Source organism: Salvelinus namaycush, chromosome 7 (assembly GCF_016432855.1).
Source record: "Salvelinus namaycush isolate Seneca chromosome 7, SaNama_1.0, whole genome shotgun sequence".
NCBI classification, from domain to species: Eukaryota; Metazoa; Chordata; class Actinopteri; order Salmoniformes; family Salmonidae; genus Salvelinus; species Salvelinus namaycush.
In genome coordinates, this window is record NC_052313.1 from 13,716,917 (window position 1) to 13,735,566 (window position 18,650).

An 18,650-nucleotide genomic window follows, 5' to 3' on the forward strand; every position below is an offset into this window, starting at 1 on the left:
AAGCAGAGGTGAACGCTGCACAGAGTGACTCCAGGGTCTCACTTGATTCATCATACCACCCCAGGACTGACTGTACGTCGCTCGGTATAAGACTAACATGTAAATGCAAGACACAATCTGTAAGATTTGAGAGTTTATTACAACTGTATTACTGTATCATGACCCAAAATCTGACAACATATGCGTGTAAACAGGGAGATACTGGAGAATCCAAAAGTCTTCCTGTTTTCTCTTATGACAGAGAACATAGACACAGAGGAAGCCAGTGGGAAAAGTTTCCATTAATGCAACTTTGTAGATTCTGTCCTGAGACTCCGGAAGAGAAGCTTTACCATGGAGGTCAAAGGCTAAGTAGCATTTCTTTCCCCAAAATGTTGAAAGAGAAACAGAGAGCAACATAGAAAGGGTGAGGGAAAGCAAAAGAGTGAGAGAGAGCAGGAGAGAGAAAGAGAGAGAGAGAGAGAGAGAGAGAGAGAGAGAGAGAGAGAGAGAGAGAGAGGAGAGAGAGAGAGAGAGAGAGAGAGATGAACACTGCACCAATGTGTAAATGAAGGTAGCACAGGGCTGAAAATTAATTGCACTAAATAACACACAGAATTCTAAGAGGGTTGAGCATGTTGATGTTGGGGGGAGGCCTGAATCCCAGCACAATGCTGACAATGTGCTTTTCTAATCCTTCCGCAATTTTCTCTTTCATCTTCCCACTGTTAAAAGACGGGGAAATTGAGGAGCATGGGATACAGAGAGAGAGAGAGAGAGAGAGAGAGAGAGAGAGAGAGAGAGAGAGAGAGAGAGAGAGAGAGAGAGAGAGAGAGAGAGAGAGAGAGAGAGAGAGAGAGAGAGGGAGAGAGAGAGAGAGAGAGAGAGTCCCAAGAACATTGATTATTGTAAGAACCTTTGAGGAACTGACCCAAGGTTTGGAACCCGTGGGGGTGGGCTTAATTAAAAGAATGCACCACCCTAACACATTAAGGAACACCTTCCTTTCAGGAATACTGAATATCACTTAAGGAATTTAGGGAATTCCACATAGGGAATATAGTCAGAACACTAAGGGCTTCTAGAGGCTATGGAGAGGTGTAGTATCATAATGAAATAGGTGGCCTATTCTACAAGTCTATTAGCCAGTGAGAGGAAATGGTTTTATGGTCCTAAGGGATCAGAGGTCATTTTCACCCAAAGGAGCCATTAATTAAATGCTATTGGGTGTGTGACAAGGGTAGGACAAAGTGTGTTCTGTTTGTAGACTTGGAGGCTGTGTTTCGGTAGGCTTTTCTGTATACATTTATAATGCAGTCTTTTCTTGGGGATTACTCTAAACAAATGTGTTGAAGCGGCATGCAACAGACCAACAAGATATTTGGTGAAAACATTTATTGGGCATTTCTACTGTGTGTGTGCGCGTGCTGATAATACAGCAAAATAGATCGTGTCTATGCTTTATATATTGTTCAAATGAAGGCTACATTGAAACCCTATCAATAACAACACAAGGACAGCAGATTAAATATACTTTAAAATGCTGTTGTTGAAATGCTGGCGGTGTTCCTCTTCAACAAACTGCACTATACTTCCACACTAGCATCAGACCCTTGAACGGATCCACACTTGTTCAGGTAAGTGGGTTTACACACACCCCTTCCCTGCAGATCTGAACAAGAGCTCGGTAGAGGTAACCAAGCACATGAGCTGTGGTTTATGTAAGGGATAATCAACGAGGGGCTATGTGTTCTATGGAAAATAATGAACTACGTGGAAGGTGTGTTCCACAACGTGCTAGCGGAGTGGAAGGTGTGTTCCACAATGTGCTAGCGGAGTGGAAGGTGTGTTCCACAATGTGCTAGCGGAGTGGAAGGTGTGTTCCACAATGTGCTAGCGGAGTGGAAGGTGTGTTCCACAACGCGCTAGCGGAGTGGAAGGTGTGTTCCACAATGTGCTAGCGGAGTGGAAGGTGTGTTCCACAATGTGCTAGCGGAGTGGAAGGTGTGTTCCACAATGTGCTAGCGGAGTGGAAGGTGTGTTCCACAATGTGCTAGCGGAGTGGAAGGTGTGTTCCACAATGTGCTAGCGGAGTGGAAGGTGTGTTCCACAATGTGCTAGCGGAGTGGAAGGTGTGTTCCACAATGTGCTAGCGGAGTGGAAGGTGTGTTCCACAATGTGCTAGCGGAGTGGAAGGTGTGTTCCACAATGTGCTAGCGGAGTGGAAGGTGTGTTCCACAATGTGCTAGCGGAGTGGAAGGTGTGTTCCACAATGTGCTAGCGGAGTGGAAGGTGTGTTCCACAATGTGCTAGCGGAGTGGAAGGTGTGTTCCACAATGTGCTAGCGGAGTGGAAGGTGTGTTCCACAATGTGCTAGCGGAGTGGAAGGTGTGTTCCACAATGTGCTAGCGGAGTGGAAGGTGTGTTCCACAATGTGCTAGCGGAGTGGAAGGTGTGTTCCACAATGTGCTAGCGGAGTGGAAGGTGTGTTCCACAATGTGCTAGCGGAGTGGAAGGTGTGTTCCACAATGTGCTAGCGGAGTGGAAGGTGTGTTCCACAATGTGCTAGCGGAGTGGAAGGTGTGTTCCACAATGTGCTAGCGGAGTGGAAGGTGTGTTCCACAATGTGCTAGCGGAGTGGAAGGTGTGTTCCACAATGTGCTAGCGGAGTGGAAGGTGTGTTCCACAATGTGCTAGCGGAGTGGAAGGTGTGTTCCACAATGTGCTAGCGGAGTGGAAGGTGTGTTCCACAATGTGCTAGCGGAGTGGAAGGTGTGTTCCACAATGTGCTAGCGGAGTGGAAGGTGTGTTCCACAATGTGCTAGCGGAGTGGAAGGTGTGTTCCACAATGTGCTAGCGGAGTGGAAGGTGTGTTCCACAATGTGCTAGCGGAGTGGAAGGTGTGTTCCACAATGTGCTAGCGGAGTGGAAGGTGTGTTCCACAATGTGCTAGCGGAGTGGAAGGTGTGTTCCACAATGTGCTAGCGGAGTGGAAGGTGTGTTCCACAATGTGCTAGCGGAGTGGAAGGTGTGTTCCACAACGCGCTAGCGGAGTGGAAGGTGTGTTCCACAACGCGCTAGCGGAGTGGAAGGTGTGTTCCACAATGTGCTAGCGGAGTGGAAGGTGTGTTCCACAATGTGCTAGCGGAGTGGAAGGTGTGTTCCACAATGTGCTAGCGGAGTGGAAGGTGTGTTCCACAATGTGCTAGCGGAGTGGAAGGTGTGTTCCACAACGCGCTAGCGGAGTGGAACTGACTTTCAATGGAGTTGCATTATTTTCTAGAGATTATCCCTTTTATAAACCACAGCTCATGTGCTTGGTTACCTCTAACGAGCTCTTGTTCACCACACAAACAGTCCTTGCTTGCTATTATGAAAATCAAATTCAACAAAACTGTTTTCAATTTGACTTTTGCTTTCAAAAGCAGCTCAAATAAAACTTTTAAAAAGGAACTATAGCCATAAAATTCTACCATGCAAATACACTGTGTGTTATAGGGAAATAATGATCGCTCTAGAATGCCTTTCAAGCCAATCAGAAAAGAGTATTCGACAATGCCATGGTATAAATAGAACGAAGAATGTATTATGTCCTGTGCTCTTAAATGTAAATGACAGTAATTGCACTCCTGTAATTGCACTCCTGTAATTGTGTGTGTGTGTGTGTGTGTGTGTGTGTGTGTGTGTGTGTGTGTGTGTGTGTGTGTGTGTGTGTGTGTGTGTGTGTGTGTATGTGTGTCTGTGTGCGCGTGTACGTGCGTGTGTTCGTCCACGTGAATTAATCTTCTGTGCGCTACTGCAAAAGCCTCTAATAAGCCAAGGGCCGTTTATCTGAGAAGTAAAGAGAAACGCAAAGCAGAAAACCAGGCAAAAGCGTTGGCCCTCCATCTGCTTTCATGCTGGGGGACAGAAATAGACTTGTTGTGCTCTCTTATAGAAGGCCCTACTTGCCATGTTGCTCTATGCATCAGGCCAGTCTCCAGCCTACACTTCAGATTTCTCATCTGAAAGCTTTGCCAGACACATCTGGATGTTATGAGTGTGTTTCAGAAGTAACAAGCCTGACATTACTAGTAGATTAACCAGGCTTTGGAGACGAGGACAGACATGGGTTCTGTACTGTAACACTGTCTTGTCAGGAAATTCTCATCTGGACTCAACTCCATTTTTCTATGTTAATGTGGAACCGGTGGGAATCGAACCTGGGTCTCGCGCACACCAGCCCAACAACTTAACCATTAGACCAAGAAGATATCCTCATGGCCAAGAGTGAAACAGTGTCAGGCAGGTCCACCTTATCACAAGAGCGGGATTCCAAATCAGCTCCACTATAAATGCATTGCCCATGAATGCCCACTGCTCATACCCTACTTCTGCCACTTCATCAACAAAACTGTTTGAGACCACTGACTTAAGCCCTAAAACCAAAGCATATAAATAACTGAAACAACAAATGTACTCACGCATTGCAGTAGGGCTTCTTATCGTAGCCTTTGTAGTTCTTCATGTTCAGGGTCATCTTACACACCTCGCAGTGGAAGCATCCTTTATGCCAATTCTGGAAAGGAAAACACAAATGATATTTCAATTCAGTTTGGCCTTCTGCTGGTGTTTAAATTTGAGAATTGTGAATGAATAAGTGCCTTTATTAGTTGAAAGGCATCCGAGACATGACTAATATTCCAGATTTCTATTACCACAACCAAGAGAAGTGATTCTAAACAATTAAGTGAAAAAGAAAATAAGAAAGGTTTATGAATTAAACAAAGGTTACAGTATCAAAACAAATCAAATGCGCCGAATACAACAGGTTACATCTTACAGTGAAATGTTTACTTACAAGCCCTTAACAATTATTTTTCTTAACTGCATTGTTGGTTAAGTTTAAAAAAAAGTTAAAAAAATTTTTTTTTTTAAACAACAAAGAATTAAAGAGCAGCAGTAAAATAAACAGTAGCGACTCTATTTACAGGGGGTACCGGTACAGAGGCAATGTGCAGGGCACAGGTTAGTCAAGGTAATTGAGGTAATATGTACATGTAGGTTGAGGTAAAGTGACTATGCATCGATAATAAACAGAGGAGCAGCAGCATAAAAGAGGGTGTGTGTGGAGGGGACAATGCAAATAGTCCGGGTAGACAATTGATTAGCTGTTCTGGAGTCTTATGGCTTCGGGGTAGAAGCTGTTAAGATGCCTTTTGGACCTTGACTTGGCGCTCCGGTACCGCTTGTCGTGCAGTAGCAGAGAGAACAGTCTATGACTAGGGTGGCTGGAGTCTGACAATTTCTAGAGGTCCTGGATGGCAGGAAGCTTGGCCCCAGTGATGAAATGGGCCATACACATTACCCTCTGTAGTGCCTTGCGGTCAGAGGCCAAGCAGTTGCCGGACCAGGCAGTGATGCAACCAGTCAGGATGCTCTCTGTGCAGCTGTAGAACTTTTTGAGGATCTGAGGACCCATGCCAAATGTTTTCAATCTCCTGAGGGGGAATAGGCTTTGTCGTGCCCTCTTCACGACTGTCTTGGTGTGTTTGTACCATGATAGTTTGTTGGTGATGTGGACGCCAAGGAACTTGAAGCTCTCAATCTGCTCCACTACAGCCCCGTTGAGGAGAATGCTCGGTCCTCCTTTTCCTGTAGCCCACAATCATTACCTTTGTCTTGATCACGTTGAGGGAGAGGTTGTTGTCCTGGCACCACACGGCCAGGTCTCTGACCTCCTCCCTACAGGTTGTCTCATCATTGTCGGATGATCAGGGCTATCACTGTTGAGTCGTCAGCACCCTTAATGAAGGAGTTGTTTTCGTTCCTGGCCATGCAGTCATGGGTGAACAGGGAGTACAGGAGGGGGCTGAGCACGCACCGCTGATGGGCCCCCGTGTTGAGGATCGGCATGGCAGATGTGTTGTTACCTACTCTTACCACCTGGGGGGTGGCCCGTCAGGAAGTCCAGGATCCAGTTGCAGAGGGAGGTGTTTAGTCCCAGGGTCCTTAGCTTAGTGATGAGCTTTGAGGGCACTATGGTGTTGAAAGCTGAGCTGTAGTCAATGAATAGCATTCTCACGTAGGTGTTCCTTTTGTCCTGGTGGGAAAGGGCAGTGTGGAGTGCAATAGAGATTATAATCACCTGTGGATCTGTTTGGGGCAGTATGTAAATTGGATGGGGTCTAGGGTCAGTAGTTATTTAGGCAGGTTACCTTAGTGTTCTTGGGCACAGGGACTATGGTAGTCTGCTTGAAACATGTTGGTATTACAGACTCAGTCAGGGACAGGTTGAAAATGTCAGTGAAGACACTTGCCAGTTGGTCAGTGCATAGTGCATGCTCGGAGTACATGTCCTGGTAATTCGTCTGGCCCTGTGACCTTGTGAATGTTGACCTGTTTAAAGGACTTACTCACATCGGCTACGGAGAGCGTGATCATACAGTCGTCCGGAACAGCTGATGCTCTCATGCATGCTTCAGTCTTGCTTGTTTCGAAGAGAGTGTAGAAGTAATTTAGCTCTTCTTTGTAGTCTGTAATAGTTTGCAAGCCCTGCCACATCCGACGCGCGTCGGAGCCGGTGTAGTACAATTCAATCTCAGTCCTGTATTGTCACTTTGCCTGTTTGATGGTTCGTCGGAGGGCATAGAGAGTCCTGCTCGTTGAAAGCGGCAGCGCTACCCTTAAGCTCAGTGCAGATGTTGCCTTTAATCCATGGCTTCTGGTTGGGGTATGAACGTATTGTCACTGTGGGGACCACGTAATTGATACACTTATTGATGAAGACAGTGACTGATGTGGTGTACTCCTCAATGCCATCGGAAGAATCCCAGAACATATTCCAGTCTGTGCTAGCAAAACAGTCCTGTAGCTTAGCATCTGCGTCATCTGACCACTTCTGTATTGAGCGACTCACTGGTGCTTCCTGCTTTAGTTTTTGCTTGTAAGCAGGAATCAGGACAATAGAATTATGGTAAGATTTGCCAAATTGAGGGCAAGGGAGAGCTTTGTACGCATCTCTGTATGTGAAGTAAAGCTGGTCTAGAGAGTTTTTTCCCCCTCTGGTTGCACATTTAACATGCTGTTAGAAATGAGATAAAACAGATTTAAGTTCCCTGCATTAAAGTCCCCGGCCACTAGGAGCGCCACATCTGGATGAGCATTTTCTGTTTTCTTATGGCCTTATACAGCTCATTAAGTGCGGTCTTAGCACCAGCACCGGTTTGTGGTGGTAAATAGACAGCTACGAAAAATATAGAAGAAAACTCTTGGTAAATAGTTTGGTCTACAGCTTATGATGAGATACTTTACCTCAGGCAAGCAAAAGCTCAAGACTTCGTTAATATTAGATTTCATGCACAAGCTGCTGTTTACAAATATACACAGATAATCTTGCAGATGCAGCAAAAACCACGCCAGCTGTATGCTATCCATGTCGTCGTTCAGCCATGACTCTGTGAAACATAAGATATTACAGCTTTTAATGTCCCGTTGGTAGGAAATTCGTAATCGCAACTCGTCCATTTTGTTATTTAATGAATGTACGTTGGCAAATAGGACTGATGGTAGAGGCAGATTACCCACTCGCCGTCGGATCCTTACAGTTGAAGTCGGAAGTTTACATACAGTTTAGGTTGGAGTCATTAAAACTCGTTTTTCAACCACTCCACAAATTTATGGTTAACAAACTATAGTTTTGGCAAGTCGGTTGGGACATCTACTTTGTGCATGACACAAGTAATTTTTCCAACAATTGTTGAGAGACATATTATTTAACTTATAATTCACTATCACAATTCCAGTGGGTCAGAAGTTTATATACACTAAGTTGACTGTGCCTTTAAACAGCTTGGAAAATTCCAGAAAATTATGTCATGGCTTTAGAAGCTTCTGATAGGCTAATTGACATCATTTGAGTCAATAGGAGGTGTACCTGTGGATGTATTTCAAGGCCTACCTTCAAACTCAGTGCCTCTTCGCTTGACATCATGGGAAACTCAAAAGAAATCAGCCAAGACCTCAGAAAACAAATTGTAGACCTCCACAGGTTTGGTAATCCTTGGGAGCAATTTCCAAACGCCTGAAGGTACCACGTTCATCTGTACAAACAATAGTACGCAAGTATAAACACCATGGGACCACGCTCAGGAAGGAGACGCGTTCTGTCTCCTAGAGATGAACGTACTTTGGTGAGAAAAGTGCAAATCAATCCCAGAACAACAGCAAAGGACCTTGTGAAGATGCTGGAGGAAACAGGTACAAAAGTATCTATATCCACAGTAAAATGAGTCCTATATCGACATAACCTGAAAAGCCGCTCAGCAAGGAAGAAGCCACTGCTTCAAAACCGCCATAAAAAAGCCAGACTACGGTTTGCAACTGCACATGGGGACAAAGATCGTACTTTTTGGAGAAATGTTCTCTGGTCTGATGAAACAAAAATAGAACTGTTTGAACATAATGACCATCGTTATGTTTGGAGGAAAATGGGGGACGCTTACAAGACGAAGAACACCATCCCAACCGCGAAGCATGGGGGTGGCAGCATCATGTTGTGGGGTGCTTTGCTGCAGGAGGGACTGGTGCACTTCACAAAATAGATGGCTTCACGAGGAAGGAAAATTATGTGGATATATTGAAGCAACATCTCAAGACATCAGTCAGGAAGTTAAAGCTTGGTCGCAAATGGGTCTTCCAAATGGACAATTACCCCAAGCATACTTCCAAAGTTGTGGCAAAATGGCTTAAGGACAACAAAGTCAAGGTATTGGAGTGGCCATCACAAAGCCCTGACCTCAAACCTATTTGTGGGCAGAGCTGAAAAAGGGTATGCGAGCAAGGAGGCCTACAAACCTGACTCAGTTACACCAGCATTGTCAGGAGGAATGGGCCAAAATTCACCCAACTTATTGTGGGAAGCTTGTGGAAGGCTACCCGAAACGTTTGACCCAAGTTAAACAATTTAAAGGCAATGCTACCAAATACTAATTGAGTGTATGTGAACTTCTGACCCACTGGGAATGTGATGAAAGAAATAAAAGCTGAAGTAAATCATTCTCTCTACTATTATTCTGACATTTCACATTCTTAAAATAAAGTGGTGATCCTAACTGACCTAAGACATGGCATTTTTTACTAGGATTAAATGTCAGGAATTGTGAAAAACTGAGTTTAAATGTATTTGGCTAAGGTGTATGTAACCTTCCCACTTCAACTGTACGTCCCCGATATCTCCGTCTCTTCTTCATGCGAATGATTTGGGTGTCTGAACTAAATCCTTTGCGTCCGGCTCGTTAAAGAAAAAATCTTCATCCAGTACGAGGTGAGTAATCACTGTTCTCATATCCAGAAGCTATTTTCGGTCATATGAGACGGTGGCAGAAACATTATGTACAAAATAAGTTACAAATAACGCGAAAAAACACACACAATATCACAATTGGTTAGGCACCCGTAAAACGGCAGCCATCTCCTCCGGGCATTGCCCTGAGGTAATTGCTGATTCTAAATTGAGCAAATAATTTAACTAAGAATATGTCTATGTATGTGGTAGGTGTCAGAGCTGTACAATAGGCCATGCATTTGGTTGCAAATACGCCTGTGCTACAACTGTCCACTGGCCTTTCGGCCACAGATTTGCTTGGATAGGTGACAGAAAGTAGTCAATGTCCATGATGTGTTCCCTTTGATTGCATGTGCATGATGTGATGTAATGTGTGATGTCCTTAGAAAGTGGGCCACATTGATACCATATGGCCATAAAGCAGGACCAGGGTTTGTGGTTTAGATAATGTGTAGGCCTGCAGGAAACGCAGGGCACAGGCCTGAGTGGTCAAGATAAAGGCTATAGCGTTGGTTTAGCAGACATAAGATGCTCACTTCTAAGTTACCTTTTTACTATTAACCTGTAGTAGTAGTAGTAGTAGTAATTGTATCCTAGTATAGACCTAGGTCTGATTTAGACATCAATAATACAAAGGCGCTATTAAACAATAATGAACTAGTATTATTATATTCCACCATAAATCAGCATTCATATTTTGATCTAGTGAAAAGAAAAGATCACACTCAAGAAAATGCCACAGTCATTCCCTATTGAGCAAATCTGAATAGCCTATGTCCTTCAGGGGATAAAGGATAAACTTGCAGGCTATTCCGTCCCCTTGTCATGTCAATATGATTCATAGGCCTACACTCATAGCAACATTTTTTCTATCTATAACCTATCATAAGCTAAAAGGGTTGTTTGGCTGTCCCCATAGGAAAACACAAAAGGGTTATTCAATGGGGAAAGCCAAAGAACCCTGTTGGAACGCGTATTTCTTAGAGTGTATGATACAACAGATAGGCTACTATAATACACCTATAAACTTTTGGCATAATCTGGTCTTGTGTGTAGCAGTGCACTCACTCTTTTGTGACATTAGGCTATGTGGCCAAAGAGAAGTTTGAATCAAAGTTTAGAAATCTACCAACAGACTCCTGAAATACAGCGCAGTCAATTCTGTTATAGACAACTGCCTAACAGTGCATTAAAATTGTGATCTGACCTTATCAAGGCAGTTGACTTTCTCTGTCGGATAGACAATTTTCCCACAGCGCGCGCACGGCGGGTTCATTTTCAAATATGCGTCTTTATTCCACACGACAATAAATCCAATATATTCGTGCGCAATAGTTGTTCAAAACCTGGCAACAGCTCTGTATCATATCCCGAGGTCAAGTCGGTAAAAATAAAGTAGCGCGTCTCTCTGAGTGGTGCGTCTCGCAAGTGCGTTCGCACAGTCACTATGCTGTCCTGAGTGGATGCCGCATTAAAATTGCACAGACGTAAACTGTAGCTGCTTGTGTGACACAGCACCTACCACGATCCAAGCTGTTTGATTCAGCAACGAGACTACAGCGCCAAGCCAGGACCACATGATGTTCGTGCATTCGTAAAGAGAGAGAGAGAGAGAAATGGGGATGGATGGAGAGAGAAAGACAGAGAGACGGAGAGAGATATCCCTTAGACCAAAATCCCATTCATGTAACATGCCTGCTTCTTTTTGCCTGCTTTTTCGCATATCTGAAAAGCGTAGGAGATAAAAAAAAAACACTGCAAATTAGAATACACCTAAAGACCTCGTCATGATTCAGGTATTTTCACAGACCACATAACCAAAATACAGCTAGCAGGTCTGTGTAAATGGTTCTCTGCTTTTTTGCAGGTAAATTCATGAACACTTCCATTGTTTAACACCTCCCTAATTTGAAAGGCAAACATCCCCCAGAGCGGGGTTGGGGTGGGTGTGGGGGGGCATAGCTACCAGATCAGGCAAAACTAACTTAACCAACACTGGACCCTAGTTGTATGGTATGACATAGTAATTAATCAGCTGTAAAAGTCAGTTTTATATGGGCTACGATGGGACCAGATTATTTTTCTAATCAGGTCATATGTTTTTGTTGTTGTTTTTTTTACTCCTGGCCCTACGAAAGATGAATGCATTAAAACCCTGTCAAACTGCAGCAACCTTGTACTTGTTCATACACTACATGACCAAAAGTATGTGGACACCTATTCATCGAACATCTCATTCCAAAATCATGGGCATTAATATGGAGTTGGTCCCCCCTTTGCCGCTATAACAGCCTCCACTATTTTGGGAAGGTTTTCCACTAGATGTTGGAACATTGCTGCGGGGACTTGCTTCCATTCCATTCAGGCACAAGAGCAAGAGCATTAGTGGCTGATGTTGGGCGATTAGGCCTGGCTTGCAGTCAGCGTTCCAATTCATCCCAAAGGTGTTCAATGGAGTTGAGGTCAGGGCTCTGTGCAAGGCCAGTCAAGTTCTTTCACACCGATCTTGACAAACCATTTCTGTATGAACCTCGCTTTGTGCACGGGGGCATTGTCAGGGCCTTCACCAAACTGTTGCCGCAAAGTTGGAAGCACAGAATCATCTAGAATGTCATTGTATTCTGTAGCATTAAGATCTCCCTTCACTGGAACGAAGGGGCCTAGCCTGAACCATGAAAAACAACCCCAGACCATTATTCCTCATCCACCAAACTTTACAGTTGGCACTATGCATTGGGGCAGGTAGCGTTCGCCTGGCATCCGCCAAACCAGATTCGTCAGTCGGACTGCCCGATGGTGAAGCGTGATTTGTCACTCCAGAGAAAGTGTTTCCACTGCTCAAATGGAGACAAGCTTTACACCACTCCAGCCGACGCTTGGCATTGCACATGGTGATTTTAAGTGTGTGCAGCTGCTCGGCCATGGAAACCCATTTCATGAAGCTCCCGTCGAACAGTTATTGTGGTGAAGTTGCTTTCAGAGGCAGTTTGGAACACGGTAGTGAGTGTTGCAACCGAGGACAGATGATTTTTACGTGCTATGCACTTCAGCACTCGGCGGTCCCGTTCTGTAAGCTTGTGTGGCCTACCACTCTGCGGCTGAGCCGTTGTTGCTCCTAGACATTTCCACTTCACATATAACAGCACTTACAGTTGACCGGGGCAGCTCTAACAAGGCAGAAATTTGATGAACTAACTCGTTGGAAAGGTGGCATCCTATGACGGTGGCACGTTGAAAGTCACTAAGCTCTTCAGTAAGGCCATTCTACGGCCAATGTTTGTCTAATCAGATTGCATGCCTGTGTGCTCGATTTTATACACATGTTAGCAACGGGTGTGGCTGAGATACCCGAATGCACTAATTTGAAGGGGTGTCCACATACTTTTGTATAGATAGTGTATGAATTATATTGTAAAACTTACATGTAGACCTTTGCATCTGTAATTAAAAAGTTGTTCGTACAGTATGTCATCACTATTGTGTTGAATGATTAATTACATTGTCATTTTGGATTCAAAAGGCCTATGTAATCACTCAAAGTTTGAATATAAACCAAATTTGACCACATTAACATGTTCTCAGAACACAAATAAATGTGCTTATATTAGTCTATAAATACATGACGTTATTGCTTTGTTTCCCCTGACCAGGCCCAGATCGGATCAGAAGGAATTTAGGCTACCTGCATCTGTGGTTGTTATAGGCTGCAGTTGATCAGACTAAGGCACAGATTAATTGTGCATGTGTCGACAAATCAAGAGGTATTTCAATGTATACATTTTTGGGGGTGGCGGGTATGAACTTTCATATAAAACAGCTTGTTGCAACTCCCCAGTGAATTCACATGATATACTATACCAACGTTTTCAGTCGCAATTTGATTTGACCACATGTAGGCTGAATGATTTGCAAGGCATTGATAAAAATGAAGCCTGACTTGCTGTAATGTTGTAAGTTAGGCTTACTGTACTTTTATATTCGTATGAGAGGGGTAGTAGGTCTAACTGTTCATTTTTTATAGGCTAACGTTACTTGATGAAGACATGCTGTTAGCAACTCAGTGCTTTTGTCCTGAAGCTAAAATGTAATGAGTGTAGCAGCCTACAGATGAGAAAATAAACCCTTTATGTCTGCACATGCTTGTGAATTATTGCATTATTCAAAATCTGGAGGTAGCCTAGCGGTTAAGAGCATTGGGCCAGTAACCGAGCAGGTAAGGTGGAAAAATCTGCCGTTCTGCCCTTGAGCTAGGCAGTTAACCCCCAACAACAACAGGAGCCGAAGACATGGACATTGATTAAGGCAGCCCCAGGCTCCTCCCTGATTCAGAAGAAGACACATTTCGGGTTGAATGCATTCAGTTGCACAACTGACTAGGTATCCCCTTTAACTTCTAGTTTCTCCCAAACCCGGATCCGGGAGCACCCCCATCAGTAAAAAAGCTGACTAGCATAGCCTAGCATAGCGTCACAAGTAAATACTAGCATCTAAATATCATTAAATCACAAGTCCAAGACACCAGATGAAAGATACACATCTTGTGAATCCAGCCATCATTTCTGATTTTTAAAATGTTTTACAGGGAAGACACAATATGTAAATCTATTAGCTAACCACGTTAGCAAAAGACACCACTTTCTTACTCCACCATTTTTTTACTCCATCAGTAGCTATCACAAATTCGACCAAATAAAGATATAAATAGCCACTAACCAAGAAACAACTTCATCAGATGACAGTCTGATAACATATTTATTGTATAGCATATGTTTTGTTAGAAAAATGTGCATATTTCAGGTATAAATCATAGTTTACCATTGCAGCCACCATCACAACTCTCACCAAAGCGACTAGAATAACTACAGAGAGCAACGTGTATTACCTAATTACTCATCATAAAACATTTCTTAAAAATACACAGCGTACAGCAATTGAAAGACACAGATCTTGTGAATCCAGACAATATTTCAGATTTTCTAAGTGTTTTACAGCGAAAACACAATATAGCGTTATATTAGCTTACCACAATAGCAAACATCACAACAGCATTGATTCAAGGCAAAAATAGCGATAACGTATAAACCACCAAAATATATTAATTTTTTCACTAACCTTCTCAGAATTCTTCAGATGACAGTCCTATAACATCATATTACACAATGCATATAGAGTTTGTTCGAAAATGTGCATATTTAGCGGCACAAATCGTGGTTATACAATGAGAATAGTGGCCAAAAATTCAAGCAATCTGTCCGGCGCCATCTTGGAGAGGCACCTATTCTAATCGAAAACTATTCATAAACTTGACTAAAAAATACAAGTTGGACAGCAAATGAAAGATAAATTAGTTCTTAATGCAATCGCTGTGTTAGATTTTTAAAATTAACGTATAATTCATGGCGGAATTATTATTTTACATTTGTCAACATAAGTACGAATTAACAGCATAAAGACTGCTTACTATTAGCTGAGCTTCCATCAGAATCTTGGGCAAGGTGTCCTTTCTCCAGAACAATCGTCTTTGGGTTGAAAGATGTCCTCTTCTCCTGTCGAAATAGCAGCTAACGATAGCCACCCACTGGAGATGTGTCCAACTCGTGAAAGCGCATGACAAAGAAATCCCAGAAAATCGCAATAAACTGCTATAAGTCGGTTTAAATTAACTACCTTATGATGTCTTTAACAACTATAACGAATAAAAACATGACCGGAGATATAGAACTACTAAAACGAAAGCGTTTGCAGGACGCCATTGTGATGTCTTCTTGCGCCAGGCGCACCGTTGAAAAGGACGGTACTTCCGTTCCACGGTCTTATATAAGGTCCCAGATTGCGCAATCCACTCCATTCAAATTCTCCCCGCTTACTGACATCTAGAGGAAGACGTATGCAGTGCATGTAGCCCGATGGCTTACATGGGGACTTATAAACTGACCTCAGAACAGGGACCTCGATTTCTGAAATCTCACTCCCTGACAGGAAATGTGCTGCAGAATGAGTTCTGTTTCACTCAGAGAAATAATTCAAACGGTTTTAGAAACTAGAGAGTGTTTTCTATCCAATAGTAATAATAATATGCATATTGTACAAGCAAGAATTGAGTACGAGGCAGTTTAATTTGAGAACGATATTTTACAAAGTTGAAACAGCACCCCCTACAAGATTAATATGGTTTGGTTCCGTTTTTCAAACGTGTAATATGGTTAAAATCCTTAAGAGTCTATTCGTCAATCTAAGTAACATAATAAAAAAATCCCCATAAAAATACGCCAGTTTAAGCTAGAGATATCAGTTTTTGGGCTACGTCTCAATCCACCTCACCGCCTATGTCTATGCCTTCCGAGACATCCCGAAAATCGGTCTTTTCACAAAAATCAAATCAAATTTTATTTGTCACATACACATGGTTAGCAGATGTTAATGTGAGTGTAGCGAAATGCTTATGCTTCTAGTTCCGACAGTGCAGTAATATCCAACAAGTAATCTACCCTAACAATTTCACAACAACTACCTTATACACACAAGTGTAAAGGAATGAATAAGAATATGTATATAAAAAAATATATGAATGAGTGATGGTACAGAACGGCATAGGCAAGATGCAGTGGATGGTATAGAGTACAGTATATACATATGAGATGAGTAATGTAGGGTATGTAAACATTATATGAAGTGGCATTGTTTAAAGTGGCTAGTGATACATTTATTACATCAATTTTTTCAGTGGCTGGAGTTGAGTCAGTATGTTGGCAGCAGCCACTCAATGTTAGTGATGGCTGTTTAACAGTCTGATGGCCTTGAGATAGAAGCTGTTTTTCAGTCTCTCGGTCCCTCCCTGCGGTCCCTGTCTGCAGTGTCCGAACGGTTTGGCCTACAAACTATTATCACTACTCTATGGAAAGGGGAGATTATCACGAACACGACCCCCACAAGTGACACGTCTGAAGGTAACCCATACAAACGAATGGAAGTATGGAGGTAGTTTGTTACTGCCAACAAATATAAGGGATTAAATGTGTCCAAAAAAACGAAAAGATTTCCTGAGCTTTATTATATCTCCTAGATATTGGAAAGATACTTCAAAACCTTATTCCTTATTCTACATTGTGTACATTTTTTTTTGCCATCTATGAATGTGTTAATTAGTGCATTTCTGAGGTAGTAAAGGCCAAATTCAATATTTTATATATCTAATTGATCAGCGGTTGTCAAAGCTGAAATTAGTGTAACAGTGAGGCATTTAAAGTACACTCAATTTTCGAAATATCACATACTATAAAACGTTATTCTTCCGCATACTCAAATGTAATACTATTTAGGATGCAAGTACGGGTATTCGGACACGTCCAGGGTCTCAATTTACTGTTGAGAATAGTTGAATACACAATTTGTAAGTTCAAAATTTGGTTGTGCATCAGCAGTTTCTCTCTTGTTTTGTCAGTCACAGCGAGAGAGAGAGAGATGGAAAGGAGAGAGACCAGACTAAGCAAATTAAATGCAACACAAGCTTAATTATCTAATTAAAGCACTGTTTAAAGCTGATGGATACGCTACAATTGTTGTCAAAGGCCACTAAAACGAAGCACGTTGTGACTTGTTTATGTTGTGTCAAAGACAAAGCATCATATGAACGGTTATCTTTGTATCAATTATTTTCACAATATTTAATTTAAAAAAAACATTCTCTTTGCAATCTTTTCATTTAAAAATGCTCATAATTCACAATCATAATAATTGTTTCCACCTGAGTGGCGATCCTTAATCTGTAGACCAGCATCACAACTGTATCAGCACAGGCACAACATTTCACATGTTCATTTGTGTAAAGAGAAAGAGACTGGCAGCCTTACATAACACATTCAGTGGGAAGAAGATCAAAGGGTCCCATCCTAGAGTTTTTGTTCATATGATTGCAAGTTAGTCATGAACTATAGCTCCGCCCACATAGCCTGCACAACAACAGCTCTAGAAATCCTGTGTCATACTCTTTTTGGCCAGACAGAATAAGATACATGGGCTGAGGACAACGAGGGCTATGTGCTTGCGGTCTCCACGGAGGACGTATGTAAGTCATTGAAACATATTGTAATGAAACAGCAGGGAGCAGGTCTCGAACCCTCGACCTCCTAGCCCGAGGTCCGGCGCGCTATCGACTGTGCCGCAAAAGCATGCTCGAGCGGCAGAGTCGATTTCCGCGCTTATAAACCCAGGGTCGTTACACTACTCCCTCCTTTCAAAGAGCGCGTCCTCGCGCTAGCTTGCGACTCTACGTCTTACAGGAACGCGCTCACCGGCCAAGCACACGCACTGTCGTGGATGCGAGGTCCGATCACTTCCGACACCAATGTAATGAAACAGGCAGGGAGCAGGTCTCGAACCCTCGACCTCCTAGCCCGAGGTCCGGCGCGCTATCGACTGTGCCGCAAAAGCATGCTCAAGCGGCAGAGTCGATTTCCGCGCTTATAAACCCAGGGTCGTTACACTATTAACCCTCGCAAGGCTGCCGGACCAGACGGCGTCCCTAGCCGCGCCCTCAGAGCGTGTGCAGATCAGCAAGTTGTTGGGTTTTCGGACATTTTCAATCTCTCACTAGCTCAGGCCGTTATCCCCACCTGGTTCAAGATGTCCACTATCATCCTCGTGCCCAAAAGAGGGAAAGTAACTGAACGACTACCGACCCGTAGCACTCACTTCCGTCATCATGCTGTGGTTCGAGGCTAATCAAAAATCACATCACCTCCTCCCTCCCCGACCCTCTCCAATTCACCTTCCGCCCTGACAGATCCACGGACGATGTAAACACCATTGCAATGCACACTGCCCTCACCCACCTGGACAAAAGGAATGCATATGAACAGGAATGCCTGTTCTCTCCGCTTCTATCACTCAGACACGGGCAGTACAGGAGCATCATGGGGGGAAAAACGGACAGAATGGCCAATAGCTTCTACACCCAGACCATCAGGCTGCTAAATAGCAATTGGCTAATAGCTTCTACCCCAGACCATCAGGCTGCTGAATAGGCATTGTTTCATTATTGTTTCATTTACTTCTCTTTGACCTGCACTGTTGGAGCTTAAAAAGGCCACTGTACCACGAAAATACATTTGCGACCCTGTACATGTGACAAAGAAACTACCAACCATCTACACATACTGAGACATAAGGGTGCCGTTTTTCTCGTTCGGATGCTTTCTCCGGTGAGATTAATGTGTCTTGCTGTCGGCGCGCGTCTTTGTCAAACTATCAATAATAAGTTGGACTTTTGTTCAAATTAGAGGAGCTCATGTCTCTGGCTCATGTCTTTGGCTTTCCAGTAGAGGAGCTCATGTCTCTGACTTCCTTT

At 43.3% G+C, this 18,650-nt stretch overlaps 1 protein-coding gene across 1 annotated transcript in view; it reads right to left on the bottom strand.

Moving 5' to 3' along the window:
- LOC120050998 (LIM zinc-binding domain-containing Nebulette-like) overlaps positions 1-10,580 on the bottom strand; it is a 112,612-nt gene extending 102,032 nt beyond the window's left edge. Inside the window, exons 1-2 of the mRNA XM_038997567.1 lie at positions 10,512-10,580; positions 4,443-4,537 (exon numbers count right to left, since the gene is read on the bottom strand). Coding sequence (XP_038853495.1) covers positions 4,443-4,537; positions 10,512-10,580 — 164 coding nt within the window. The remainder of the gene's footprint in view (positions 1-4,442; positions 4,538-10,511) is intronic.
- Positions 10,581-18,650: the final 8,070 nt, after the last annotated feature.